The 27,791-nt window shown below is 47.7% G+C and overlaps 14 protein-coding genes across 14 annotated transcripts; 10 read left to right on the plus strand and 4 right to left on the minus strand.

Moving 5' to 3' along the window:
* Positions 1–1,603: 1,603 nt before the first annotated feature.
* On the plus strand, positions 1,604–3,158 carry SERLADRAFT_362309 (uncharacterized protein; the record flags this gene model as incomplete). The annotated part of the gene is made up of 3 exons (XM_007320076.1): positions 1,604–1,693; positions 1,753–1,992; positions 2,047–3,158. The coding sequence occupies 2 exons, from the start codon at positions 1,759–1,761 to the stop codon at positions 3,043–3,045; spliced, it is 1,233 nt and encodes a 410-aa protein (XP_007320138.1).
* A 622-nt stretch (positions 3,159–3,780) lies between these two features.
* On the plus strand, positions 3,781–4,499 carry SERLADRAFT_471421 (uncharacterized protein; the record flags this gene model as incomplete). Its single annotated transcript, XM_007320077.1, has 4 exons — positions 3,781–3,938; positions 3,987–4,082; positions 4,133–4,220; positions 4,271–4,499. The coding sequence occupies 4 exons, from the start codon at positions 3,810–3,812 to the stop codon at positions 4,393–4,395; spliced, it is 438 nt and encodes a 145-aa protein (XP_007320139.1).
* Positions 4,500–4,928: 429 nt separating this feature from the next.
* Positions 4,929–5,810, minus strand: SERLADRAFT_471423 (uncharacterized protein; the record flags this gene model as incomplete). The annotated part of the gene is made up of 4 exons (XM_007320078.1): positions 4,929–5,272; positions 5,339–5,406; positions 5,475–5,680; positions 5,734–5,810. The coding sequence occupies 3 exons, from the start codon at positions 5,673–5,675 to the stop codon at positions 5,224–5,226; spliced, it is 318 nt and encodes a 105-aa protein (XP_007320140.1).
* Positions 5,811–5,908: 98 nt separating this feature from the next.
* SERLADRAFT_471426 (uncharacterized protein) lies at positions 5,909–7,424 on the minus strand (the record flags this gene model as incomplete). The annotated part of the gene is made up of 3 exons (XM_007320079.1): positions 5,909–6,345; positions 6,404–7,338; positions 7,406–7,424. 2 exons carry the CDS (start codon positions 7,313–7,315, stop codon positions 6,016–6,018), a joined length of 1,242 nt encoding a protein of 413 aa, XP_007320141.1.
* Positions 7,425–7,910: 486 nt separating this feature from the next.
* Positions 7,911–9,738, plus strand: SERLADRAFT_471428 (uncharacterized protein; the record flags this gene model as incomplete). Its single annotated transcript, XM_007320080.1, has 1 exon — positions 7,911–9,738. The coding sequence occupies one exon, from the start codon at positions 9,035–9,037 to the stop codon at positions 9,515–9,517; it is 483 nt and encodes a 160-aa protein (XP_007320142.1).
* A 278-nt stretch (positions 9,739–10,016) lies between these two features.
* On the minus strand, positions 10,017–10,229 carry SERLADRAFT_393670 (uncharacterized protein; the record flags this gene model as incomplete). The annotated part of the gene is made up of 1 exon (XM_007320081.1): positions 10,017–10,229. A coding segment is annotated over one exon (213 nt), but the record flags the coding sequence as incomplete, so codon positions are not given.
* Positions 10,230–10,583: 354 nt separating this feature from the next.
* Positions 10,584–11,781, plus strand: SERLADRAFT_416467 (uncharacterized protein; the record flags this gene model as incomplete). Its single annotated transcript, XM_007320082.1, has 6 exons — positions 10,584–10,614; positions 10,930–10,943; positions 11,065–11,160; positions 11,295–11,347; positions 11,381–11,529; positions 11,581–11,781. 6 exons carry the CDS (start codon positions 10,584–10,586, stop codon positions 11,610–11,612), a joined length of 375 nt encoding a protein of 124 aa, XP_007320144.1.
* A 138-nt stretch (positions 11,782–11,919) lies between these two features.
* On the plus strand, positions 11,920–13,655 carry SERLADRAFT_471431 (uncharacterized protein; the record flags this gene model as incomplete). Its single annotated transcript, XM_007320083.1, has 6 exons — positions 11,920–12,103; positions 12,168–12,710; positions 12,770–12,843; positions 12,905–12,967; positions 13,026–13,094; positions 13,156–13,655. 2 exons carry the CDS (start codon positions 13,040–13,042, stop codon positions 13,542–13,544), a joined length of 444 nt encoding a protein of 147 aa, XP_007320145.1.
* Positions 13,656–13,877: 222 nt separating this feature from the next.
* Positions 13,878–15,964, plus strand: SERLADRAFT_471434 (uncharacterized protein; the record flags this gene model as incomplete). The annotated part of the gene is made up of 2 exons (XM_007320084.1): positions 13,878–14,584; positions 14,655–15,964. The coding sequence occupies one exon, from the start codon at positions 14,732–14,734 to the stop codon at positions 15,791–15,793; it is 1,062 nt and encodes a 353-aa protein (XP_007320146.1).
* A 916-nt stretch (positions 15,965–16,880) lies between these two features.
* Positions 16,881–19,265, plus strand: SERLADRAFT_416470 (uncharacterized protein; the record flags this gene model as incomplete). Its single annotated transcript, XM_007320085.1, has 4 exons — positions 16,881–17,148; positions 17,207–17,257; positions 17,335–17,395; positions 17,446–19,265. The coding sequence occupies 4 exons, from the start codon at positions 16,968–16,970 to the stop codon at positions 18,947–18,949; spliced, it is 1,797 nt and encodes a 598-aa protein (XP_007320147.1).
* Positions 19,266–19,590: 325 nt separating this feature from the next.
* On the plus strand, positions 19,591–22,525 carry SERLADRAFT_471439 (uncharacterized protein; the record flags this gene model as incomplete). Its single annotated transcript, XM_007320086.1, has 6 exons — positions 19,591–19,731; positions 19,793–20,148; positions 20,348–20,485; positions 20,560–20,763; positions 20,838–20,926; positions 20,984–22,525. The coding sequence occupies 5 exons, from the start codon at positions 19,966–19,968 to the stop codon at positions 21,522–21,524; spliced, it is 1,155 nt and encodes a 384-aa protein (XP_007320148.1).
* Positions 22,526–23,108: 583 nt separating this feature from the next.
* On the plus strand, positions 23,109–23,548 carry SERLADRAFT_471443 (uncharacterized protein; the record flags this gene model as incomplete). The annotated part of the gene is made up of 1 exon (XM_007320087.1): positions 23,109–23,548. The coding sequence occupies one exon, from the start codon at positions 23,135–23,137 to the stop codon at positions 23,309–23,311; it is 177 nt and encodes a 58-aa protein (XP_007320149.1).
* A 109-nt stretch (positions 23,549–23,657) lies between these two features.
* Positions 23,658–25,343, plus strand: SERLADRAFT_471444 (uncharacterized protein; the record flags this gene model as incomplete). The annotated part of the gene is made up of 3 exons (XM_007320088.1): positions 23,658–23,790; positions 23,848–24,214; positions 24,279–25,343. 3 exons carry the CDS (start codon positions 23,773–23,775, stop codon positions 25,121–25,123), a joined length of 1,230 nt encoding a protein of 409 aa, XP_007320150.1.
* A 134-nt stretch (positions 25,344–25,477) lies between these two features.
* Positions 25,478–27,461, minus strand: SERLADRAFT_450631 (uncharacterized protein; the record flags this gene model as incomplete). The annotated part of the gene is made up of 5 exons (XM_007320089.1): positions 25,478–25,516; positions 25,581–26,215; positions 26,272–26,907; positions 26,965–27,280; positions 27,395–27,461. The coding sequence occupies 4 exons, from the start codon at positions 27,459–27,461 to the stop codon at positions 25,621–25,623; spliced, it is 1,614 nt and encodes a 537-aa protein (XP_007320151.1).
* Between the last annotated feature and the right edge of the window lie 330 nt (positions 27,462–27,791).

The raw sequence follows: 27,791 nt of genomic DNA on the forward strand, positions 1-27,791 counted from the left end.
ATGTTGGCTCTGTGAGTGCTGATTTGAGGAAGCTGTCGTCAAAATTTTTACCCAATTGATGGTGCAGTTTTTCTTCACCTTTGAGGCGCGGAGTGTTGAAAATGGCAACGAATATTCAATGGGAGATTCCCTCGCGAGAGCTGGAATGATTACTGGCGCAGTGGTATGTATCTCGAACTCTGTAACCTTATGCCTTGCTAATCGGCCCCCAAGGCTGCTGGAACAGCATCAGTCCTCATGGGGGCAGTGGGTGGCATTTTCGGATGGGGGGCCTCGGCATCCCTGATGCAAGGCGCACATGCTGGTAAGCCCGTCCTGAATGGAATCTGAAGTTAGCGTACGCTGAGCTTGGGGTTTAGGTGGAGCTGCATATGCGACACCCTCCGGAGGAATTGTCATGCGTAGCGATCGAACAGTTGGTTTCGAAAACTTGACGTTTTCGGTTTGCAAAAGAAACGATCAGTACGAGCTTGTGCAATTATGACAGGAACTGACCTCGATGTAAATGGCCGCGTTGTTCCTAGATGTAGGGAGATGCTGTGCTATCGCATAGTAATAATTGCATTTGTGTTATTTCATTCCGTTGTATTGTTGGGGTTCTGGTTCGATATCTATAAAGTCGTTCTGCGTAATGAGGACCGGCAGTATTATTGACCCGTATGATAGAAATGATAGACGAATTGAGCGTCGACAGACTAAGCCATACAATGAACAAGCAAGTATTAGGAGTTTGCCACAATCTCAGTGAAGGCGGAGTGCGAGCGGACATTGCCGCGGAGACTCGAGCTCATCGCGCAGAACGAACGGTGCAACGGAGTTGTTTATTCCCTCCTCATAATCTGCGTGGTATTGGTATTCGCTTTGGAAGTCTGAACTAAGACCTCAGAGGTTATAGCTTCCAAGTTAGTTCTCCGCGTTACAGCGTCAAGGTTCGTCGGATTTCGGAAATTAATGGGCTTAGAGTAGCAATCCTCTGAATCATAAATATGCAGCTATCAACGAAGCTCGCCTGCCTGCTTTAGCTACTTCGTCTCGAAGAATGGGCGGGAAAATAAATAGGTTGGCGAAGGTTGCTCGCCTCCGTACTCGCCGTGGGTAGGATGCCTGCTTTGAAAGGTCAGACTATCTTTGGGTCACCTTGTCTTCGAATACTAATCCTACGATTGCTGGAAAACTATCATTCTCGGCTTCTTAGGATATCCTCCTCAGCACCTCCAAGATGGTGTATCTAAACACCAAGTGCTTTTTTTTGTCTTATATATCGTGCAAACGCTGACGCAAACCGGATACACGTGTCCAAGACTATATTTTCTAACTTGAAAACATGTAGGACACCACGTCTACCATTGCTGGCAAGAAGTGGAGAGTGAATCATTGCCACGTGTTCTGCTTGGAGCTCTGTTATCTGTAGGAGCCCGTCTCTTGCACCACCCTATCTGTTAAAGACAAGCCGGAACCATTCTTAAGTGAGTGGGAACTGCAAAATCGAAATTCTCGGTCTGGGAAGCATGTCAATGAGATAATTAGATGACCAGGCTTACTGATTTCATACTGCTTCAGTAATGTAGACACCACTTTTCACCCGTCACGGTGCTCACAGGGCGTTGCCAGATATACTCGAGGTGCTTTTGCATAACATATATAAAGGGTTTCATTCGGCCATCTTCCACCAGATAATCTACCACACATACTCGTGAGTTCTACTACTTCTCATTTTTTATTTGAATCTATGTTGATCATGAATGTCACCAGGACAACATGCCTGCTCGCACTCACTATGGCGGATGGTTGCCCCGTGATCATGAATTCCTCAAGGATTGGATTCACAAAAGGATTGAAAAGTTAGGGCGAGCCCGTTCTGATGGCGACCTCCTCCCTGTTATCAAAGAATTCAAAAATTTGATAGAGACGGATTATCAAATCTTCATATATTTCCAACAAGGGTTTGAGCAATTAGTGCGCGAGAACAACGATGCACAAGACCGAAATTATGTATGTACATCCTATTCAACGATTTATTTTCAGTAAAGGCTTATCCACGAATAGGTAAACAACTACACAACCATGCTGCATTTGATGAACGATACCATTCAGCAAGCGCCCGCATTTGTACAAAGTGGAGAAGGGAATGTGATCGGTGTTCCTTTGTATGCTATCCTCGACTCAATTATGAACACTACCGGTGGATTTGCCGCGTTCGTCAACCCCAAAGTCAATCTGCAACTCTACAATGTGCTCACATATTGGTCGAACTACCTTGTAACGCCTGACTCGCGCCATGTACTCACAGATGCAGACGAAGGCTGGTTCGGTCTTAAAGCGACAAGTATGATGCCAAACTTCGCCGAGACCTACGTTTGTCAACCGGATAAGCCATACCACGGATTCACCTCATGGGATGAGTTCTTCACTAGACTCTTCCGGCCTGGCAAGCGCCCCGTCTTCCCGGATGAAGATAATTTTATCAACAATGCTTGCGAGTCCACCGTCTTTCGCAAGGCCTCCGATGTAAAAGAAAACGACACATTTTGGCTCAAGGGGCAGCCGTACTCTCTCGTCGACATGCTTAACAATGACTCCTTTGCTCCCCAATTCGCTGGCGGGACTGTCTACCAGGCTTTCCTCAGCCCTCTCGATTACCATCGTTGGCACAGCCCTGTAAACGGCACTATCGAGAAGACTGTTCTGCTCCCAGGCACCTATTATTCTGCAGTCCCAGACAATGAGGGTGATGGTGCCATCATTCGATCCCAGCCATACATCACGGCAGTCGCCGCTCGCGCATTGATCTTCATCAGATCATCCAATCCTAGCATCGGCTTGATGTGCTTTGTGGGTGTAGGGATGGTGGAGGTTTCGAGCTGTGAAATCATTGTAAATCCAGGAGATAAGGTCTCGAAGGGTCAGCAAATTGGGATGTTCCATTTCGGCGGGTCTACGCACTGTCTCATCTTCCGCCCCGAAACAAAACTCGTGTTCACTGAAGAGGCTGGTGACGATAAACATGTCGAAGTCAATTTGGGCATTGCACATGTAACTAATTGAGGCTGCAAAGGAGTAAGTATGTAGTATGCTTTCCGAGTCTACTGTCGAAATGTTGCAGTTGTATTAGTACAGGTTTTTTGAACACTTGTCTACATGTTTTTGGACTCTGTAAACGAGCTTGAACTGGCATTGAAGTCAACTCAACCCGCTCTCGAATGCGAAATGATGTTTTCCAAAGCATTGTAATGTCACTTTTGCTCTCACTGTTCATAATCAATCTCTATACTGCGTGTTTGCATGGCGGGTCGGATGCATAAAGCAAAGTCCAGAGATGATCGCAAAGTCACAGAGAATATTAGCCATGTGCTGAGCAGGGAATCGGACGCAGCCTTGATCACAGTGCGAGCGCATGTAGAGTTTGTCTGACCTTCGACTACACCCAAAAAGGATTAAAAGCCAACGCCGGGTAGATGGTGGGGTGAGACCAAGATGAGAAGGACAATCCGGGCTTTGAATCGTGACGTGAACAACACGCGATGATATTATATTCAAAGAAACAGATAGTGATCTTGATGGGCCCCTGAAGAAAAAGAGACAGGACCGGGAACTGGAGCCTATGAGACTTTGGAGCACTCGTACAACAAAGTCGTCATCACCATAGGAGGTCAGGGGTCATAAATGGATAGGTCTTGGAGAACGACACTATGCTCTTCATGACGCCATTGTCCAAATGTGTTGGGATTATCCCCTATTAGTTATGCTGTTATAATGTCGAGTTTTTGATGTGAAGATAATATCTCCTCGCGTAATCCCCGTTTATTTCCATGATGCCAGACGTGGAGGTCAAAAATGAAACCAGTGTTCCTCTTCGTATTGCAATGATTGCTGTTTCGCCGATACATTGTGATAACTATGTTGAGGCGGGACAATCGTTCAATGCACACGTAGGCTCTGTGAGTGCATCTTTACTAACTTCGTCAGCGGTACTAATTGAAAAGCAGTTTCAATTTACCTTCGAAGCGCGGACAATCGAGAACGGAAACGAATACTCGGTGGAGGACTCCCTGGCTAAAGCAGGCCTAATATCTGGTGCAGTGGTATGCTTGCGAAAAGCTTGTAACGTCCTACATTGTTCACCACACCTCAGGCGGCTGGAACGGCATCAGTTGCCCTTAGCATGTCAGGCCCTGAAGCTGGTGGTATATCTCCACTGTTGATGAAGGGTGCTCAATCTGGTGAGCGAATTGCTATACTCGATTGCGGGAAGTTTTGAGCATTGGTCCAGCTGGTGAGGCGTATGGCACACCCGCTCAAGGGGTTGTCCTACAGAATAGCCGCCCAGTGGGTTTTGAAAACCTTATCTTTTCGATTCGCACGGAAAACGACCAGTATCAGCTTGTGGAGGCGTAAACAATGACTTCAACTGTAGTAAATCACTATAATATGAAGCAGCCCAAACTCCTGTACGCGATTTCTTGAGCCCAATAATGATAGTCATAGCCCTAGCTTCGAGATTTGCGGCCAGTGTGAAGGTCAATCGCAGAGTCGATAAGGAGCTTCTCGTTTAGAGTACTGCGCGGATCCCTCCTAAAAAGAAGCCTTTTGAGTAGCGCTGGCAGGAGTAGATAAAGACCCAACCAGTATGTGTCCCTCGTCTACTCGAGTCCACTCCTCAAATGCCAGACATTGAAATTAGAAACGACACAGGCATTCCTCTGCGCATCGCGCTCGTTTTTGTTGCGCCCGTCCAGTTCAACAATTATGTACTCCCTGGACAATCATTTAGAGACCATGTAGCCTCCGTATGTGGATTTTGCAGTATTTCCAGCAATTTGCTGGCTGATCACAGTGCAGTTGTTCTTTACCATCGAAGCACGGAGGATTCAGAACGGCAACGAATATACGTTAGGAAATTCCCTGGCAAAAGCAGGGATGATCGTGGGAGCTGTGGTGAGTCTGCCTGGAGTATACGACACTTTTTTTTTACCTTGCTTATCATACTACAATCAAAGGCTGCAGGGACGGCGTCTGTCCTCCTCGGGGTTTTAGGCTCAGGTCCGCTTAGGTGGGCTGCACCACCGCTTTTGATGAAAGCTGCCCAAGCTGGTGAGTTGACTCGTTGATTGGCCAAGTACATAGGGCTGAGCATGAATTTAGGAGGCAATACATATGCTACACCTGCAGAAGGTGTTATGATGCAATGTGAAAGAGCGATTGGTTTTGAAAACGTTCGGTTTGCTATTCGCATGCAGGACAACCAATACCAGCTTGTACAGTTGTGAACACTCTGTCACGTGAATAAACTTCCATGCACGTTACGAGATATATGTAGATCCATGCTGTCGTACTATACCTGTGTAAATGTTGATCTTGAGTAATCGCAGTTGGTATATATTTGAGTCCTCTGAGCGTGATATGTGCCTTGAATGACTGATCAGACGTTGCGGCATGTAATACAACCTCGAGCCTGTATTGGGGTGATAACTTGCCTTGCAAACTTCCTCATCCATCCTCATCCTGGGGCCAAACACATTGACACCAAAGCCTGGTACTGTTATTGTATCTTGGGGTGGAAAACGAATGAAAGCCGTCTTGGTCTTCCTTTTGGTATCGAGCTGCGTTGGATCTACGTTGCTGGTCCGAACGAACAGTGGAACCCGCGTCGTGATGTCTTTAGGCCAACCTGTCATAGGAACTATCCTGGCCGTCAGCCATATACTTCGTAGAAATAGAAAGGAGTCTCCGAACCTAATCGACGTTGACGAAGATGAAAGGCGGCCGTTGTGGAATGCCGAAATCATTTGAAGATGCAGGTTCCAAAAAGCGTATCACTTTCCTCTTTTTCACTTTCTTTCTTTCCCCCCCGTTTTGGCGCATTCACATATTAGCTAGTCATTCTTGCTATCATCGTTGCGACTTGTGTACTTGTATTCAACTTCAATTCAAAGCTCTCTGCTACTGAACAGTTGACCCTAACTACGAATAGATATCGTTCAATCAAATAATAACATTCTGGGGGTATTGAAGGGACTACTCAGCCAGGTTCGGCCAATGAGGTACGCCTAAACAAACCAAACTATGAACCATACAGTTATTGAAATTCCTATTATATTCAGGACACGGCAGAAGGCGTGCTATACCAGGGCGCCAAACACCACTTTCTGCCTCACGCCGCCACTCGATCTTGTCGAGTCTGATACAAGAGACATTCGGCATGCCTTGGCAGACGGAAGGGATGATGTGGTCGCGCTGATAGTGGATATCGAGTGTCCACTTTTCCAATGAACAGTAAGGACAAACGAGTGAAAGACGTCGAAGTGATTCTGAGAGTTGGGCGTTCCCGGAACATAAGCGGAGGACCTATATACACAACCCGTGAGCTGGATGGTTATCAAGAACTAAATCTAAAAAGACTTGCCCTAATAACAGTATCAACTTTTTTGATACTCTTACAGGGCCTAAATTCAACAGAATGAAGTGATGGGGGAGGCAGTATACCGAGAGTGACAGGTATATCTAACGAGATATCCCATATAGGTGTCACTGATGCAAAGGACATAAGAGTCAAGTGAGTGAGGGAGGCGCAATGTGACAAAATTTGAGTAATAGCGATAGAGGGACTACTTGGGTTTGTTGAAGTATCCTCGGGGTTAGATGAGAGGTGTAACTCTTTGACGTGTCGATAGAACGAGGTGGGGAGCTCAGATGCAAACAGTATGTCAGCCTTGAGGACATTGAGAGCAGGACATGCAATCCGTTTGGCAAAACCGTCTGTGTCTGTATAGCTGCACATGGTCAATTCGAAGTTTGTCAGCCTAGGCAATGATAATGTCGTCAATTGCATTGCAGATATGTGACATTCGGTGAAGACGAGGGACTTTAAGTTGACTAGGTCTGATATGGATGATAGGAGCTGATCTTGGATGGGAGTCTGATGAATGGTTAATGATACAATGTTGGACATCCGAGCCATTGCTTTTGAAGAAAGCGAGAGGAAAGCTGAGCGGAAAAAATCAGGCTCGATGTCTGCTAGGAAGTGCTCAATGAAGCATTCTTTAACATAGAGCGCAATCGACGCGCCAGGTTCAACGCCCTCGATAATCTGCCTGGACAACTTGCTCATCCGACTGCAGTTGCTAGCTTCCAGGGGACTGAATGTGATAGACCCGAATATGCGTGGTAACGCGACGGAAGCAAAGAAACGACAGACGACGGCCATTCTAGACAGAGTGTTATAGTAGTCTGATTTCGTGACGTAGTCCAAAGGCAGGATGTTGTCAAATATCTCAAGGTAAATCTCGTTGGGAATGATGGACAATGGTCTGGACATATCTTCCGTACGGCGCTCTGGAGCTAAAGAAAACAACGGGATAGAGGAGGAGTAAGTGGGAGGGGGGAAAGAGGTGATGGGTTTACGCACTGGACCACTGAAGGAGACTGGAAAATGTCATGGTTATCGTTGGCCCAGGAATGTCCTCACTGGCAGTCAATTCGGAGTCGGAGTCCTTTATTTAAGTATTTTGGTTAAACCCTAACCCGATACCCCCCTCAAACTCCATTCGCCAAAATCACTTACATCTTCTTTGCTGTAATTAATTGTCGACAGGGTCTAGTCTTCATACTTAACCTCAGGCCAGTCGCCTTTACAGTGACTAGATCCAAAATCCAAGACCGCACACGCCTGGATCCTTCCTATGTCAGTCGAAACCGAATCGAAGGTTATTGATAGGCAGGAAAGCGGATGTCTGATTAAGTGGGAGAGACTGCTGCACGATGCCGTCCTTGTCAGGGACCCCGCCTGGTGGATAGTGCTCCTTTCTGAACCTCTTACAACTTGTCAAGGGTTAAGTAATGCAAGAGGCAGTAGATGAAGATTGTACGCGAGTTCAGTGCCTGTTCTGTGAATGCCGCGGAGCCAATGATGAACCACCTAAGAAAAAGTAGTATTGGATCCTCGAAAGCAAGCAAGTTGAAAATGGTAGGTACTCTTTGATTGGGTTAGTCTACAATGTTCTGCGCAGCACAAATTTTATTACATTTAGCATAAAACTCTTTCTTCGCCTGCTCGTTATCAGCGGTTGAGTCGGGTTTTCAGAATTGCTGGTCCGTTCCTTCCTTGCAACCTCGTACTCTGCTTCAAATCGCGCCCCATTGCCAAACTATCGGCGCTGTTTCATGGTTAGCGGGTGGAGGACATAGTAGGATGCGAGTAGGTTGCATGGTGGTAAGTCGCACTAGTACTGAAGGTACTACTAGTGGACTGACCCTAACCCGATGCCACGGCAAGTCCCGCCCCCCTAACAAAATTCTGTCTTTTTGCTGTTGACTGTCATGGCTGCCCGCTCATTACCCGTCTGTCGCCTGAACCACGTCCTGCTACAGCGCACCCGCCATCTCTCCACCACAAAAGCACTTTTATCTGCACCACCACCATCAAAAGTACTACCGCCTCCACCACCGCAACGATGGCTCACAAAAAAGGTCAAAGAGTCCCCGACCGCCCTTAAGATATTCATCAAAGTCGCGCATGCTCTCGGCTATGGTAGTCCCCGCCAGCTCTCAGCACGTCGCGCCCTTCATCTCTATAAAGAGCTCTGCGCCGTCCGCGCAGATGACGAACGTGACTTTTGGCTTAACCGCAAGTGCTTTCCTATTCTCATTACGCTAACCTCTGATCTCTTCTCGTTTAGAATGCCACCTTCCACCAACGTTCCAGTCCTGGTTCACCATCACTAATCTCCACGTCTGGCTCCTCACCGTTCGCCTCCGCGCTCTCCCTTCTCCTCACGGTACAGACCACGTACAAGCCCTCATCGACCATTTCTTCCTCGACGTCGAAGACCGCATTCGCGCAGTCCTCCAACCAGGTCTCCTCCCCTTCTCACCACTTTCCTCTCCATCTCCCCTCCCCTCCCCTACTTCTTCCCCCAGTACGCCCACATCCTCCTCTCTAACCGCCTTCTACCCTACCCCGCCTCCAGCCACCACACCCTCCGCCGTCAAACGCGAGCGCCTCGCCCGCGCCCCCGAACGCGTCGTAAACCAGCAGATGAAGATCTTCCGCGAACAGTGGGCGGGTATGAGCCTGTCGTTTGATCTGGGGCTTGTTAAGGGAGACACGGAGATGGCAGCTGCAGTTTGGAGGAATTTGTTGGGCGCGAGGGGTGCGAGGGGGATTCTGTTTGACGAGCCCTCTTCCCCATCATCATCTTCTCCCGCTTCCGCTTCCACCTCCTACTACCGCCGCTCCATCAACCTGGTCGGCGGCTCCTCCTCCCCGATCCGCGCCACGGACTCACAAGGCCTCCTCCTCTCCGAAGCCCAAGACGACAACTCGGGCGTGCACGACTTTTCCCCCGGTGCCGACTCGGACAAGTACGTTACTTATCCGGAGGTAATGGAGAGGGTAATTGGGTATGTGAGGAGGGAGGTGGTGAGGATGGAGAGTGTTGAGGATGTAGATGTTATGGGTGTGAGGAGGACGGGGAGAGAAGGAGAGGGGGTGGATGCTTTGAAGTTTGGGAAGATTTAGGTGTCGGAGTGGAGGTAGTGGCAAGGCAGGCACCGTGACCGACGACTGATCAAACTAATAATGACTGATGAGCTTAGCCTATTATACCTATTGGCCTAGACATGACTCATTGACTTGCACGTTTTTAGACTAAATAAAGATATTAAGAGTCATAAACCATAAATGTCGAGTGTTTCTTTTGCTGTAGGCGGCGTAGAAACATTAATGATGCACATTCCCCCAGCTCAGTCCCGTGTGCCGCTAAGTTTATTGTGATTATTACGATGAGATGTCAACATCCCGAACGGCGGGTCGGTGCGACTTCGACCCCTAAACCGTCGGCGGACAGCACATAGTGCGGAGCGTACTAGAGTATCAACCTACGACTATCGTACAGGGGCTCGATTTCGAGCCAGTTTCTTAAATCACTAAAATGAGTCGTTCGAGTCACAGACTCCTAGACTTCTTTGGTGACTCAGTTGACGATAGTTAACGGTGGTGTTAACAATAATACAGCAAGTCAGTATCGCACTGGCCTTTTGGGGGTTGCTGTAAATGCGAAATGTAAGGAGTCACCCGCTCGAATCCCCTCAAATCTCACAAGCTCACTCATCCACTCCGATTCAGGAGGGTTGACGGCCCGTGTAGCGTCCAGCTGCAGAGTTGCTACGCCAGTTCCCGGGCTACCATATCTGTAGCCGCAATGGACAAGGGTAGACTTATGCTTTGGGTCCTTGAAAAAAGCGATGGCACTCTGCAGTTGTTTGAATCGTGGCAGCAGTAAGTCTTCGACATGGAGGTGAAGATTTTTGCATATTTCAGCGGTTGCATTTCCCCAGCCTTGTAAGGAACCTGATAGAAGCTAATGATGCTGCGTCAATGCCCTTGGTTCGGAGATATTTCCGGCATTTATGAGCTTCCAGGAGCTTCCACCACCAGTGTAGTTGGGAACGGAGGAGTGGTAGAGCGAACTTGTCACAAACTTTGCCACTTTATCCATTGCTTCCATTCGGTAGACATGACAATGACTGCAGAGAGTGTGCATGTCGGAAGTGTATATTCAAAGGAGTCATAATTATTTCGTACCATGTTCAAATTAAAAGAGGAGTTTGAGGTGAGTGAGTCCATGGAATAGTTGAAGAATTTACAACAAGGACCCGTGATGGGAAGATTCTATCAGGCTGGTGACATGCGAAGCTTGGGCGGCTGCCATCGGCGATGAGAAATCTCTTCAAATGATTTAATTTTCCATTCGTTTGACTGAAATAATATTGATCAATTTCACCACGGTATTACGACCGCTTGTGTTGTGCTTTCTGCGACTCAACTCTCCATAGTATGTGCATTCACCAACCATGGCTTAGTAAAATGAGCACTAGTATTGTCACGAACCTTCGATAGCATCCACTTTACGCCGTTTATGTGTCATGCAGGTCCTGGGCTAACAGTAAGTTGCCTAGGATTACGTCGGACGCTAGGTGCAGGTCGGCACAGCGTGACATTTAAGTGACCTCAGCCAAAACATGACATTTTGGCAGAGAGTAACTTTGGCATGACTTCGCAAAAAGGTCGGACTCGAGGAACAGTCCATTGCTCTACTCCGTCTACCCCGAACGTGGTTTGCATGGGCGAAAAACCCAATACCAAGTGCGGATAAACTCAGAGTAAGCCAAGATTACATCTATTTGGCGAAGTTCCGACCTGATTCCAGGCAAGGGTATCCTGCCTCGAGTCCTTGGAATAGCTTTAAAGAACGGGTTTCTAGGCTTTCACAATTGCCACGAAGTGTCCATGATAGGGTACGGTTTATGACGACGTTAAGGAGGTGGCCGCCTGGGGCTGCAACGAGTAGTATCTTCTTTACCAAAATCACTGCGTTTGCAGTTATTACACCCACACGGTGTACTGGAACTCTGACAGAAGTAAGAAGTCCAGGTCACAGCACGGGGAACTAAGTTACCACACTACTCACCACATCTATGGAATTCGAGAGAAAGTAGCCACGGTGACGGCGTTTGGCACGATAGGCATGGGTAAGTCTTGTCCGATAGAGTAAGAGAATGTCTGTACGTGTTATCATCTAGCGCTAGTAGCCCTTGAGAGGGGTGATCTGTAATGTTAATGCGAGTTGATCATCACGTTCCAAACGAGCTACATTTGATGACGTTTATGTACTTGAATAGCGAATGCGAGCACTTGAACATGGTGCGGATGAGCTTGAAAATGTATGATAAGATGAATTTGAGGCTTTTCTGGCCGGCGCCTGGTTGGTCAAGATATGCATCTGAGTGAGTGCAATTAGCCTTGGTCCAATTATCCTATTCAATGCACACCACGTGACTGGCCCCTCACAGGCCTCACTCGCCGTTTTGCAGAAAATTCTGTTTGATACAAAATAAACGAATGGGGCCTTTGCTTATCATGAACTTGGGAAGGAACAATCGTCCTCCCCCGAATCCTTTGGACCGCCTACAGGGGCCGATATCCACCGATATAACCACATCCACGAAAGAGACTGCTGTAACGTGACAGCAAACAGCAGCCTGACTCGGCACAACAGATCATGTTCAAGTTGTTGACCATGTTCGAGTTGTTGACTATGTTCAGGTATTTGACCTCTGCACCTCTGGTATGGCGCATAAAGCTGGTGTCAATGCGCTATTGTTTCAAGATAATTGCTCTGCACGCTATAAGGTGGAGTAATCATCCCTGCCTTCCACAGAGAACAATGAGATTCAGACCCCTTGCCATGGAATTTCGAATGCACCGGTACTACCCCAACACAAGGCGTTAGTAATAGCCAAGCATTTACAAAAATGGCATATCAATGTCGCTAATGGAGAGACAAGACCGCTACTAAGCGGGAAAGTAATGAAAAATGGAGGATGGTCGCTTGAAGCGGCGGGATAAAGTGTATAGGAATGATATGTGATCACACGTGTGCAGTTCACGGTGATGTTCTCGAAGAATCATCAACTCCAATAATGGCGAACGAAGCAATGACTACAGGAGTAATGAAGATAAGCCCGCGACTGTAAACGATTCATTTTACGATAATAACGCCCCGCTTTATGCCTCTGGGTTTGTTCCCCGTTTGCCTTCAACGGGTCATCTTCCATTCACCGTTTCTTCTCTTCGTTACAAGTCTATTAATCCGTCGTATATGGTTAATGTGTTCAACCTTCCTAATCAGGTGTGAGTGATCATGTTTGTGGTACGTTATAATTTTCAGGTATATGCCTCGAACAAGACGGTTTACAGTTTAATATTCAGCTTTCCTCCAGCACGAAGGTATAAAACGAGTACAGCTCATCTTTGTATCGTCAGTTCCCCATTCTTCACTACCAGTACGCATTCAAACGTCCTCACCTTGAGAGTTTCCCTACAGTTTGCTAATGCTTCATACAGATATTCACTCCGTTGCTGTGATCACCGCCGCACCCATCATCTATTTCTCAGCCCCAGTATCTTGTGAGTCTCTTGCCACCAAAGCAATAGGATGTGCTTGCTAACATAGGGTACCATTCAGGAATTTCATTTACCATGTCTTCCGAAGTTGAAGCCGCTTCTGCCGTCGAACTTGCCTCAATCCCTAATAGTAAGCCCTCTGATGCTCAATGCCTGAACTTCAGCTGACCGGATTCACTCGTGTCTTCTAGCCCCCGCCGCATTTTTTGTCCAGGCCGCAGCCGAGAGCCCCGACTTGGCCGCTGACATTGAAGAAGTACAGGAGACCGCGTTTGGAAAAGAACGTGGTATTACAGATGGAGCTCTTGCAGTTGCGGCCGTCAAAGGGCGTTTGACTTTTACTGTCGATAGCGTCAGTGGAGTGGGAAAGCACTCCGAGGGCCGTGACAAGTCCGGAACTGGTGCTTTCAAGGGATCTAAAATCCCCACCAACATTGTCGGTGGCGGTACCTTCACCTTGGAAATTCAGAGGACTAAGGCGACGTTGACCTTGAAAAGCAAGACCGGGAGCGTGACGCACGTTTACCATGGTACCGGATTAGAGAAGGGCTTGACTGGCACTTGGGTCGGTAGCTGGTAAATTTCCGTCTCGAAATCTCTGCCGTGCAATTTCCAGAAATATAGTCTAGTCATATGTACAATAGTTCTGCTCTGTTGACTAGCTATAAAATGAATCGTGTCGTTTTCCCTATTTCAAAAGGCAAGCTCACTCGTTTTGAAGGGGTTTTGAAGGGTCGTCCAGTCAACCATACAACCTGAAGGCATATATGGTCCTCAACTTGTTTGCTTGGCTTGAATGGGTACATCACTAGCTTGAAGCCCTTACTATACTCACAACTTGAATCCAGGAATAGAGTGACGACACCCTCAATTATTTTATCATTTCCCTAGCACCCGGCCCCATCCGTTGCAAAAGAGACAAACACCATGTATACTTGCACGCAATCGAATGTCTCGATTTTTGCCTCCAGCTAGTTACAATGCCCTCTAGCTACAACAGTGCTAATAGTACACAAAACGATGGTCATACCCTCGTAGTACAACCTGGATACTCGACATCGACATTAGTGCCGGTGGCTGGAGCAGGCCATAATGGCTGAGCGCTCCTGCACAATACGCCAAAGCAAACACTTAGACCGTGTGGACACGCCGTACAATAGACTATTTTTGCGCTTTGGACCACGACCGAAGCCACTTCCCTCACGATCGGCCCAAGCACTCGCGTCCACCGTCCGGAGATGGTCCCGCCGCTCTCGCGAATCTCCGACTCAGACAAAACAATGACTCGTCGGGCGCGGAAAGGGACTCAACCTGGAATGAGAAACGCGATCGAAGCGACGCCAGATATGCTTGGACGTTCCATAAAAAGACGTTGCGGGTGGCCCTCCTGTTGCCCTGGCGTACGTCCACCGTCCACAGTTTCCAAGAATGGCTTCGTCCACCGCTTATTCGAGTGTTTTCCACCACGTCCACAGGGTGGGATGTTGCGGTGTGGTGTGGCAGAAAGAGGGGAGAGGGGTATATAAGGAGGGTGGGGGAGGACGGAGGGAAGTAAATTCACATAAGGTAGAGAAGAGGTGCTAGTCATCTCTGAGAATACCGATCCCGAGTTTGGCTATCGTTCGTTGCATCAGCTCTTCATCCAACCCCGTCTTACATTCTGACCTCTCCTCTCTCCTCCCTACATAAGCTATCATCAACTGCCACAACTTCCAACCAAAAATCCACAAAACCACAAAAACTTGAATCACGCACACAGTTATAGACATGAACGCAGTACACGACACAGCGGATCTAGCTAGTCCGAACCCAACCTGGGAACTCGACGTTCTCGGCTCTCTCGGGCATGACTATTCGATGATGGCTGAGATCGAAGCTGGGGAAGACGTGTGGCATGGCGCAGAGGGAGAAGGCTTAAGGCTTGCGCGCCCATCGACGACCAACGTCCTCCCTCGTGACGTACGCTCTGCCATGCGTCGCTCGGATATGAAAGCAAGCAGACTGCTCGGAGTCACCGTCACCAGAGACGATGGCGCCCTCTTCGCCACCAACAACAACGCAAATGCGCGTCATTCGGATGAGAACATCGTTCCTCATTGCGCCCTTGGCATGAGGTCGTCGAATTCAAAAGCCAAATCGAAATCAAAAACACACGCAAAGAGCTCCTCGCTGTCGACGCTCGTGGGCGTGCTGAAGAATATGAATATGCATATGCGCATTGGGAAAGAGGTAGTGGGAGTTGGCAAGGCGAAGAAACGGTTCGGGAAGAAGGAGGGGCCGAGGAGAGTAGTGCTTGCTCCACTGGGACCGAATGTGAGTTCATCCATCGAGGAAGCAAGGGATAGGAATGGAAGGCTCGAAGTTAGTGATGGTGATAGCTGCTCTTACAGCGCATACCAGCAGCTCGACGACGGGAGCAGGAGCAGTGCCTGCGATAGCGTTATCGGTACCACCAGCGAATCTGAAACACTAGGGCGAGGAAACGAAGCGAGAGAGGATGAAATAGCGGCGGAAGCAAGGCCATTCAAGTGGGACGTCGAAAACCCGTTCGCAACGCCTACAAGCTCGCCGGTTCGGGTAATCATGTTTGAGAACATCTCGCCGCTGGATATATCTCAAAAGAGCGATGAAAACGCGAACGGGGATGATGGAGTGAAGGAGGAGGTAGAGGGTGCCCACGAATTTCACGTGGATATGGACTTGGAATTGGATAACCGTAGACGGGAGAGGCGAACGAGGAATATGACGCGCCGGACGAGGATGAAGACAATGCAGATTCTGGGTGCAGAGGCATTGGATGCAATTTTGAGCTTGGAGGAGGAAGCCTGAGGGCATGTGATGGAAACTTGGACCTGAGATGGAGAAAATTGGCATGGAGGGCCTCGAAGCCAGAAGATGATATTGTTGGATGATTATGACACTATGGACTTGTGACGACTTGTATGACTGTAACAACTCATGAAAATGACGGACATGCTATGAAAGAAATCGGTCATGAGTTATATGTACAATGCGATAGCAAGAGTGTATGGGCTCGTGTGCTCACTGATGATGTAGTGCACTGAATTACAGACCGTCTTTTCGTGGTTTCGTGGAACAGCGTTTTTTGTATTTGGATATTCAAGTTGCCGTTCCAAGGTCCTTCTCGGCGGAGAATAACTTATTGAGTAGCCAGCACATTCCCGTTGTGTGTATCACAAAGTACACATAGATAGAAACCTTCAAGTGGGGCCCATAAGCATAGACAAAGAGTGATCGACATGTTTTCTCCATTTATATATGCCCTATGACTTCTCACGATATTTGGTGCTCCATACATTTCGGCAAGTATGCCATGCCAGGGAATTCATTCAAAGCATAAGTTGGCTCACTGAGTACTGATTTTATAATGATATCGTCAATTTATTTGTACCGAATTGGTGGTGCAATTCTACATCACCTTTGAGGTTCGGAATATTCAACAAGACGACAACGATAATCCGACGTAGCGAAAGCACTGCAAGAGTAATTGCTGGCGCAGCGGTATGTCTTCTGAATTCCGCTAAGGCCGCCGGAACAGCGCAGTCTGAGCAATTGACATGATGAGGATTGCCGAGAGTCTGAAAATCTGTAAAGTGTAGAATATGATTTGCTGTGGGCCCAGCCAGCAGTGGTTGCCTAAAGACTATGATACCGATATTCAATGAGCTTGAAGAGATATCAGTCTGAGACTATCAGAATTGCGCGGGGTTCTGGCTAGTTTTGGTCTCCGCTATAACCAGAAAGAGCCGAATGCTTTACATAAAAAGCGAGTTCCGATTTTTACATAAGCGCAAGATTTGCAACAGTGCCGACCCTAACCCTAAAAAAGTTGTTAGTGTGACTGTGACTGTGACGCCCCGTTCTAGATTTTTCCTCGCTGAGCATTTTTATTCCCGTTCTCATTCCCTTCCATCCAAAAAGCCGTCGCGTTTTTCAACGTTTCGTCCTTCAACCTCTTCTTTTCTTTCTTTTGTAAAAAGACATGCACTCCCTGTCGACCTCGTCTTCAAGAGCCCTCCGCCGTGCTGCTGCGAAGGCTGCAAAGCCATCGTTAGTCCGTGGTGCCCACAAGGAGATCAAGTTTTCCAACGAGGGCCGTGCGAGTATCCTCAAGGGTGTTGACGTGCTTGCGAACGCTGTCAGCGTTACGCTCGGTCCTAAAGGTTTGTTCCATTCTAAGTGTTGCTGAGCACCGGAGAGCTGAACTGTCATTGTGTCTAGGTCGTAACGTCATCATCGAGCAGTCGTTTGGTGGCCCAAAGATTACCAAGGGTATGTCGTGTCGTTCTCACATACATATATTTTATAATTCTGACGGTTTCGTTCTGTGTTTTGTCATCATGGTTTAGATGGTGTCACTGTAGCCAAGTCTATTACACTCAAAGACAAATTCGAGAACCTCGGTGCTCGGTAAGCTTTGGAGTTGTTGCGTTTACGCATATACTAACGTCTCCTTTCAGTCTTGTCCAAGATGTAGCTCAAAAGACCAACGAGATTGCCGGTGATGGTACCACCACCGCCACTGTCCTCGCTCGTGCTATCTACTCTGAGGGTGTTAAGAATGTCGCCGCAGGGTGCAACCCCATGGATCTTCGTCGTGGTTCCCAGGCTGCTGTTGACCGCGTCGTTGAGTTCCTCTCTGCCAACACCAAGACTATCACAACCACCGCCGAGATTGCCCAGGTCGCGACTATCTCTGCCAATGGCGACATCCACGTCGGCAACCTCATTGCGCAGGCCATGGAAAAAGTCGGAAAGGAGGGTGTTATCACTGTCAAGGAGGGCCGCACGATCGAGGATGAAATCGAGATCACGGAGGGTATGCGCTTCGACCGCGGTTTCATTAGCCCTTACTTTATCACGGACGTGAAGAGCCAGAAGGTCGAATTCGAGAAGCCTTTTATCCTCCTTAGCGAGAAGAAGATTTCGCTCTTGCAGGACATTCTGCCATCCCTAGAAGCTGCTGCACAAGCTCGTCGCCCTCTCGTAATCATTGCGGAGGATGTTGATGGTGAAGCACTCGCTGCATGTATCCTTAACAAGCTTCGTGGTCAGCTCCAGGTGGTTGCTGTCAAGGCACCAGGTTTCGGTGATAACCGCAAGTCGATCCTCGGTGACCTTGCTATCCTCACCGGTGGTACCGTGTTCACTGATGAGCTCGACATCAAACTTGAGCGTGCCACCCCCGACCTTCTTGGGTCGACCGGTTCTATCACTATTACAAAGGAAGACACTATTGTCCTGAATGGGGAAGGCTCCAAAGATTCTATCCAGGCCCGTTGTGAGCAGATTCGTAGCGTTCTCCAGGACCCTACCACCAGCGAGTTTGACAAGACGAAGCTTCAGGAGCGTCTTGCCAAGTTGAGTGGTGGTGTGGCTGTCATCAAGGTCGGAGGAAGCAGTGAGGTTGAGGTTGGCGAGAAGAAGGACAGGTATGATGATGCGCTCAACGCTACACGTGCTGCCGTCGAGGAGGGTATCTTGCCTGGAGGCGGTGTTGCGCTGCTTAAGGCTTCGCTTTCGCTTGCTACCAACTCCCCTGGAACGGGTGGTCTACCTACCTCACCTGATGCCAAGGTTGTGCCTACTGCCAACTTCGACCAGGATCTCGGTGTAAACATCATCCGCCGTGCTCTGACAAACCCGGCTCGCACCATTTTGAACAACGCGGGTGAAGAGGCATCCGTCATTGTTGGAACTTTACTCTCCCAGTACGGTACCGCGGACAAGTTCAGTTGGGGTTATGACGCCAGCAAGGGCGAGTACGTTGACATGATCAAGGCCGGTATTGTTGACCCACTCAAGGTCGTGCGAACGGCTCTTGTGGATGCATCTGGTGTAGCCAGTCTGTTGACGACCAGTGAGGCATGTGTCGTTGATGCTGAGGAGGAGAAGCCAGCTGGTGGCATGGGTGGAGGCATGGGCGGAGGTATGGGAGGCATGGGTGGAATGGGCGGATTCTAAGCGGAAGTACACGACTGACGGCCCTGGTGTACTGCGTACTTCCAATGTTTAAGCTTGGACGTTTAGCTGGGGTTGGCAGAAGACTTGATATGGAATCAAAAGTAATTTCATTCTTGCTTTATCATGCTCATTTATCCTCTTATGACTCACCAATACTCACTACCTTACTTATTGACATGGCTTCTACACCCACGACCAACCTCCTCCTTGCCTTGCATTTATTGTCAACCCTCCCCCCCTCATGATCATATATTCATAGTTATATTCACTGCTGTTCTGTTGTTCTTTAGAATCAATGCATCACCACTCACCACTCAATCTTATTATCTCCATGCGTGATCTGTGATCTGTTGTGCAGTGTAGATGGTGAGTTGTTGTGAAACCGATGATTGCGGTGTTTTTTGAGGCTGCAAGTTAATGTGATTCGTGTTCCTATCATATTGATACTTTGCAATGGTAACATTCGGCAGTGTAGGACTTTGGGCTGGGGCATCCGATTCTTATTAATGTAACAAGTACGCAGCCTTGTCTAACACCGCAATGGTACCTGCAACAACAAGCACTGACACTTGGGCCCATTTGTGTCAGCGGCCGTTGTGATTTCCATGTTTCGGTTACAACCGAATGGACTTGTGTATCTTACGAGTTTTAAGAAAATGATAAAGACCCAGCCGATTCGAATAATTCGAGGTAAACTTATCTCCTGATCTCTCTTCTACCTGATTTTTTTCATTCGCCTTGGATTGGAGAATTCTTAAGAATCCATAACCTTTCTAAAGACAGTGAGTACTTTTCTAATAATAAAAGCAAGGTGGCATCATTAGTACAACTGATGGTTAACAGCCATAACTGATACATAACTGGGAAGCATCCATACCACACCCCTCGCGCTTGCAACGTTTATATTTCGAAGGACCGCTTTCCCAGCTTTACTTAGCATTTCTTACCCCCATCGCCATCTGCACGTATCCCACCTCCTACCACCACCAACCCACGCCTATCGATCCATCGTGACGATGCCTAACCCCACCTCAAAACTTGATATCGCTGCCGGTGCTCTCGATGCAAACACAAAGGCGGCAAAAAAGGCGGAGGCTCGCAAGAAGTTTGAAGATGTGTTTGATAAGATTCGTGATGAGCTGATCGAGCGGTTTACGAGTGAGAATATGCCTCAGGATGCGATTGAGTGGTACAAGCGGGTGAGCCTATCATACTTTTCATCTTCATATCTATCATTTTACTTCCCTTCTGCTATGCACTTCCCATTCCTTATCGAGGGGCAGTTCAATTCATGTTGATATGTTGTTCGATCGGGTGATCGGTGGTGTGGAGCCATCCTATTTTCTCGGCGTAGAGTAATCTGAAGTCAGAGTATTGACTTACGTTGTTTTTGTTTAGAGTCTGGAATACAATGTCCCAGGAGGAAAACTCAATCGTGGAATGTCAGTCGTCGATTCGGTCGAGATCCTTAAAGGGAGATCACTATCAGATGACGAGTACTTCAAAGCCGCACTACTTGGATGGTGCATCGAACTGGTCAGTCCACGTTCAGTGTCTCACGCAAGTCATTCCCTAATCGACAAATCCATTGTGTGGTTTGAATCTTTTAGCTACAAGCGTTCTTCCTCGTTTCCGATGATATGATGGACCAATCAATCACCCGACGATCACAACCATGTTGGTTCAGGCTGGAGAATGTTGGTAACATCGCCATCAACGACTCGTTCATGCTCGAGATGGCCATCTACCAGCTCCTAAAAAAGCACTTCCGTCAGGAGTCATACTACGTTGACCTGCTTGAGCTTTTCCAAGAGGTGTGTCAAGCAGCCTTTTTGTTTTTTTCGGGAAGTATCACAATGACTGACGTCTTCGTTGCTTTACTCGTCAGACGACTTACCAGACAGAAATGGGCCAACTTGTTGATCTGATCACCGCTCCCGAAGACCATGTTGATCTGGGCAAGTTTTCCCTTAAGAAGTAAGCTTCTCTCTGCTTCTGACCCATTGTGTCCATCCTCTGATTTCCTTGCTACAGACACAACTTCATCGTCCGCTACAAAACTTCTTATTACTCCTTCTATCTCCCTGTCGCACTCGCCATGCACATGTGCCACGTTCCTGCCTCTTACACCCACTCTGGCAAGGTCGTCTCTCCCTACAAGCTAGCGCTCGATATCCTCCTCCCTCTCGGTGAATACTTCCAAATCCAAGATGATTTCCTCGATTACTCTGGCACGCCTGAGCAGATTGGGAAAGTCGGGACTGATATCATCGATAATAAATGCTCATGGTGTATCAACGTTGCTCTCTCGGTGGCGACTCCTGAGCAACGCAAGGTGCTTGATGAGAACTACGGGCAAAAGGACTCACAGAAGGAGGCACGCGTGAAAGCGTTGTACGAGGAGATTAACTTGCGTGAACGGTATCGCAAGTACGAGGAGGATGCGTACCAGCGAGTTACGAGTTTAATCGACACTATCCCAGAGGATGAGCAGGCCGGTGCGCCTGAAGGAACGGTGGTAAAGAGAGAGGTGTTCAGGAGCTTCCTGAACAAAATCTATAAAAGAACGAAGTAAACATATAGAGATTAGAAGATAACTGCTATGTTGAGTGCGTTGTATATGTTTTGTATCTCTTAATGACAAATACTATCCGTGTTGCAGTTTTAGTAATTTCAGATGCACTTCGGAGTCGTCGTGCGGAGTCTACAAGTGTGTTATACTTTAATGAAAGTAAGAAATAGGAAACGATGACTATTTTACTTCATTCAGCAGTTCTGCAAGCTTCAGAGCTTCCTGATCTCCCATCCCGCATTTCTCTCTTAACTCTTGAATAATGGGACCGTTTTCCTTTGTGACTTGTCTGGTCTTCTTTCCACATTGTCCATCGATGGTATGGACAACGTACGTAAACCACTCAAGCCTCTCCACATTCCAAGATGGCCTCCTGTAATAATCCCGTATCACATCGCGCATCTTTTGCTGGGAAACGTTGTAGACATCGGCATATCCGTTTCTCCTCCCTGTCGTTGATACAATGCAAGCATGCGCTTGTGGGTGCATCCCGTAACCCCTAAACGCGCTTTCGTTGTTCCTCCACCATTCCTCTAACTTATTACTGATCTGCCCATCGCTCATTTCATTCGCCGTAATCTCATTCTCTAGCGCAGTGATAGCGACGACGATAGGAACCTGCCCTCGACAAAACACTTCGTGGAAGAGTCTCCAGTTCTTCTGCGATGCTTCCTTGAGCCGCCCACGCATGCAGAAAATCAAGAGGCTGACGCCGCCCTGGGTGGACAAGGCTTGGACAAGCTGGTATAACTGCACTATGGCAGCTTGCTTTGCCACCTTTCCTTCCTCTCCCTCGTCCAGTCCTGCAGTATCATAAAGCATGAAGTCGCGGCCATGGATGTTTGCCTTGAACGCAGTGTATTGGAACGTACAACCGCTGGCTCCGCCGGAGATCATTGCGATTGAGTCACCTGCAATTAGGTTTATGATTGAACTTTTGCCAGCGCCTGTCTCTCCGAACAAGATCACGTTGGGCGGGTGCATATCTATCGAGTAGATGGTCTCTGTGAAAATAGTTGACTTTTCTCATCAGTGTTTATGTCGAATAATGGGAGCAGGACGTTAAACTTCACCTTAAAAGGTATGAAAATATGGTTACGATGTGAGATGTTCACAGTGGACGGCTAAGAGATTTAGCAGGAGTTTTCAACCCCCAAGCTCATATAAAAGTTATTCAGTCGTTACTTCAATTTGAATACAGGGCATCAACGTGTTGTTCCTTTGCCAATTCGAGCGAGATACCAGAGCATACAACCCTTAACCCTCCCACACTTTTCCCATCCAACAAAACATGTTCCTCATTCCAGATAACACGAAGCTGCCCTATTTGTCTGCGCCCATATATCAGCTATCAAGGCGTCTGTGATAGGAAGGCACTAACTTGCGAAAGCCTATTGGTAAGTGTTATCCCATCACATATTTCTAGCGCCCCAAGCTGCTTCCTACATATCGATCAAGGGTCCACGAGGCCCAGTGCAATTCCAGCTGACTAGGAGTGCAGAGCGCTTTGAAAACAATAACCTATATAAAGCAAGATGAGCGTCTCTTATTGTTGTTTGGACAAATTGATATTCTCACCTGTCCTCAGGGGGGCAAGACCGGACTCGCGATTGATGCCTTTAAGCACCATTGTATGCAATCAGATAAGGGGAGTCAGCGCTAATATCAACAAGCGCCAGGATGAAAGGAACGGCGGTGATTACGAGAGAGAGAAAAGTCTTTCAGAGGCATTTGATAGGGTTAAGATAAGAGAGGAAGTTTCATCTCTTCATGTCTGGGGGATCTCCTGAACTCCATCAACTGCGCTTCATAGAAACACACACCAAGGGAAAGCTCACAAGAAACATCACATGAACTTCTCGTATTCCCATTCCGCAGTTTGTTCGCTGATCAGACAGAATGGGTAACCAACGTGTAGGGTGGTTCGTTCTTCCGGCTACATGGCGCTATCAGTCCTTAGTTCTGACTCGAAATGGTGGGATACATACCCCACGAGTTTGTCGTGTTGAGCTGTGGACAAGCCCAGAAGGATGTTAAGGGCCAACTGTGTTCCTTCATTACAATTTCCCTGCTTCCATCATGACCACGGGATAGTCTTCCGACAATAAATATTCGGCATCAAGCGTCTTATATGTTACCCCTCCGCCCAGTCAAAAGTTACCAATCTGGACACCTCTAAAGTCATAAAACGCCTTTGAACCCATTCAAATATTTACGCACCTGTCGATATCGGTCAAGTTTATCGCATAGAATGATGTCTAGGATTTCGGTGAGCTATCGTGTCAAATAGATAGCAATAGTCGAGAGAACTCACCAGTAACGTAAGAATTTAACTAACAGCTACATACGACCATCCAGCTCACAAAAAGAAGAGAGAGTAGTCAGTCAAGGAGAAATCGCTCGGGGAGGAAGCTCTTATGAGAGAGTCACTCAAGAAAGAGTCCCTCGTAAAGACGCTCAAGTGGTCCCCCAAAGAGACGCTCTACAAGGAGGAGCCGCCCACAAAGACGCAGCTCATGGAGCTCCTCACAGAGATGCGGCTCAAAAAGGAGTCATTTACAGAGATCCCAATCAAGGAGTTAGTCACAAGGATGTCACTCGTGGAGAGAGTACACCCGGTACAAGCACTCATACAACCCCCAACCGTGCTATCCATCCAGATAAACCATTTTCTGAAGGGGAACATGGTTCAGGTGAGTGTAAAACTTGTCGTGAGATAAATACAACGAATCTCACTTTCTTTTAATAATGATACAGTAACCTCACCCTTTCCCCTCCAGCATTCTCTACAAAGCTCTCCCGCCATCGCCAACGTGCTCATCTTCGGTGAATCGGGAACAGGAAAGAGCTCGATCTTGAACATGATCGCCGGATCGGACATCGCTGTCACATCTAACAGCGCACTGGGCTGTACCTTCGAGAGCGTTGGATACACTGTCAACATCAATGGCTCCCCATACAGGCTCTGGGACACTGCCGGGTTGAATGAAGGAGAACAGGGTAGCGTCCCTGCAGAACAAGCAATTAGAAATCTACAAGACCTCGTGCAGAACATGAAAGAAGGCGTGTCTCTACTTGTGTATTGCGTTTCTGGAGGCCGTTTCAAAACCATCTTGAAGATCAACTATGACCTGTTCTATGCCATCATCTGCCAGGCAAAAGTTCCAATCGTGGTCGTGGTGACTGGACTGGAAAATGAGGACCCTATGGAGTCGTGGTGGGTAGAGAACGGGGCTGAGTTCAACAGGCGACAGATGGAGTTTGCTGGTCACGCCTGTGTGACTATAACTAGGGGAAGAGCGATGAGAGATGGAGGATACATATTCGACAAGGAATTCGAGGAATCCAAGATAGCCATGCGAGAACTGATTCAACGTTGTTGCTCCCCTACAGCATGGAAAGTCGACGGGCGACTCTGGTTGGGAGAGATAACCAATCAGCTGGCGACCTACAATGAAGTGAGGGAGAAAGGAACTGCTGTGTCTAGGACGAAGGAGTCACCTAATACCACTGCTGTATACGGTTTTTTGAAAACCGTCTTGAATGTGTTGGGATGGCTAACAGCACCAACACGAGCTGAAGAAAGCAGACAAACGCGTTAGTATACGCACTTGTATGGCAGGCCTGTAAAAAAAACTGGCTTAATTTAGCAATGTAGATAGATGCGCAGATGATGATAGGAAACATGCACGATTGCCTTGACGTAGTGCCACAGATTACGACGAGATGATCCAAGTAACAAAACTTTTTTTGCTACTGAGGAAACGGGGGCGTTTCATTCAGGAGCACCATATGGTCAACTATGCATAACATGTTTTTCTATTTTCTTGAGCCGTATAAACATAAGGAAAACTGGCGTCGAATGGCCTGGAGCTCTGAACCGAAAATTAAATCCATAAGAAAACTGACGAATACCTGTGTTTATCGTGTCACTTCTACATTTATTAACTTTAACTCTACAATGTCATGTCGCCTCATCATGGTTAGTCCCAATCTGTAGAAATTGTGCATGATTGAGTCAAAACTTGCTTAGTGATGAGATCTGACATACCTACCAGAATAAACGAGCTGCTAGACCACGCATGTCAAGTATTCTTCCTCACAAACGAGCTGATATCAGTGGCTCCAATACATCCTCACGGTTCGCGTTCCCGTAGTACGTCGGTAGTAAGCCCACGTAGTCCTTCCAGTGCTTGTCTGTCACAATTGGCGCAGAGACATATGGCTCTATGTCTAACTGGGACAAATATTCTTCGATTTGCGGAAGAGCGCGATTAATCACCGGATCTTCTCGTGCACACTGCTCAAGTGTAGGTCCATGGTTGATGCGCTGCACAACAGACTCAAACATATCGATGACGGGTTGCGGTAAACCAGCGTCAATTGCGGCAGAATATGCCAACGCGTGTCCGATCGCTGCGATAGATGACTCTGCCAGAGGTAAGAGGAGTCTGTTGAATGAGTCGCTGCGGTGGTCGCCAATATTGTCGTGCAAAACACGCTTGCACTCTTTAAAGTTCTGGAGGACGTTTTCCCACAAGATCGTGTTGGCATGACGAGGAGAAGGAATGGTATATCTGTCCAAAAGGAGCTCGGTGAATAGGCGTATGCAAAGCACAAGAACATCTCCTTCGGCGATGATGACTCCTCGACCATCAGCTTCCATACGGATCAAGCAATTGTGCTCGAAAGTCCTATCAAAATTTACGTGAGCATAAAGAGAAAAAATTTACATTGAACACAGACGGACCCTTGTGCACCACAACGTTCCGCAACTTCGCGAATGCAAAGCTGTGAAAGGCGGCTTGCACTCGTCTTCAAAATAACAGCCAGCCCATGTCTGACCCGATGATCAAGACTATCATTCATTAAATCCTTTATGCAGCGAGGAAACCAGTTATGGAGAACCATTGCACATGCAATGGCTTGGAGGACAGGGCGCTGTTGCGTGCGGAAGGTCAGGATAGAAACAGGCGCTGGGCCTTTCCCCATGATCATTCGATGTAGAGAATACTGGCCACCAATATATGCTGCGTGTCTAACTCCCTGTATGAGAGGAGCAGCCACAGCAGCCGTTCCTAAGGGTATTCGCCACATCTCATCCCACCATGCTTTCAATGGGTCTTCAGGTAGCCCAAGATCGGCTCCTAGTAAGGCACTATGAGGCAACCGAACATTATTGAAACTTGTAATAGAAAAATCGAGCGGAGATGACCCTGTGCGAGGTGGGAGTCTTGTGGAGGTAATTCCACTGCACATCTGTCGGGTATCGCATATGGGCACGATAAAGGGCCGAACACCTCGATCAGAGCCAGAAACGATCAATCGCGCCATCACAACCGCCACCTTTCGAACACCATACAACGGGGTTGTCGCGGGCATCCATCTATGAGATTGTGGTTAATGAATCTGTTCACGTGATACCAAAATAGAGTCGTATTACTTCGCTGCCTCCTCTCGAGGAGTATTGAGAATGAAATGATGTTCAGTAAGTGTAGCAGTTGTTTCAATATTGAAAGCGTCTAGTCCGTGACCTCGCTCGCTCAGTAAATAAACGCCGACAATATCAAGTCGTAGGAGTTTTTCGATAAGAGACTTCAAATCATCCCTAGACTCTGCAAACTTTGCAATAGTACCGATCGTGAGTCCAACGTGAGCCGCCAAGATGGTGTAACATGCGATGTCTGTTGCCATGATGGGATCGGCTTGCAGAGCCCAAAATTTAGGAGAACAATGCAAAACGTCCGAAGCTGTAAGATCTAAAATATATTGTCACATTGACATCAGCTAACTCTGCATATGCAACAAGGGGTAAGGGCACTAGCCATGCGTATTTAACAGTAGCTTAGCTCGTTTGTACGCAAGGACGACACGTTGGTCCCAGCTAAGGAGCTCAACGTTCATTTTGAACAGGGGATGATCACACAAGATACCAGCCATAGGTGATCTTGGCTGAAGGACGCGGATATGTTGACATACATTGTTTTTTTTTGAATCGTGGCCTTAAATTGTGTGATTCGTGGCACAACATGGTGTGAATCAGCAAGATGTAAATTCGCACCGGAGATTGATGTGACATCGTGGCAGCAGTAAGAACCAGGTCAGATTTTGATGCGGAACATGTCAGCCAAGAAATGTGAGTTTGAGTTCTACGTTCGCAGATGCAGTGGCCATGGATAGATCTGTCGATATGGAGTCCACCGTGCCATTGTCCTCAATCAGGGCACACATTCATAGAAGATAGCTTACCTCCAGAAGCACTAGAGTGAT

The sequence above is a fragment of the Serpula lacrymans genome (assembly GCF_000218685.1).
Source record: "Serpula lacrymans var. lacrymans S7.9 unplaced genomic scaffold SERLAscaffold_9, whole genome shotgun sequence".
NCBI lineage: Eukaryota > Fungi > Basidiomycota > Agaricomycetes > Boletales > Serpulaceae > Serpula > Serpula lacrymans.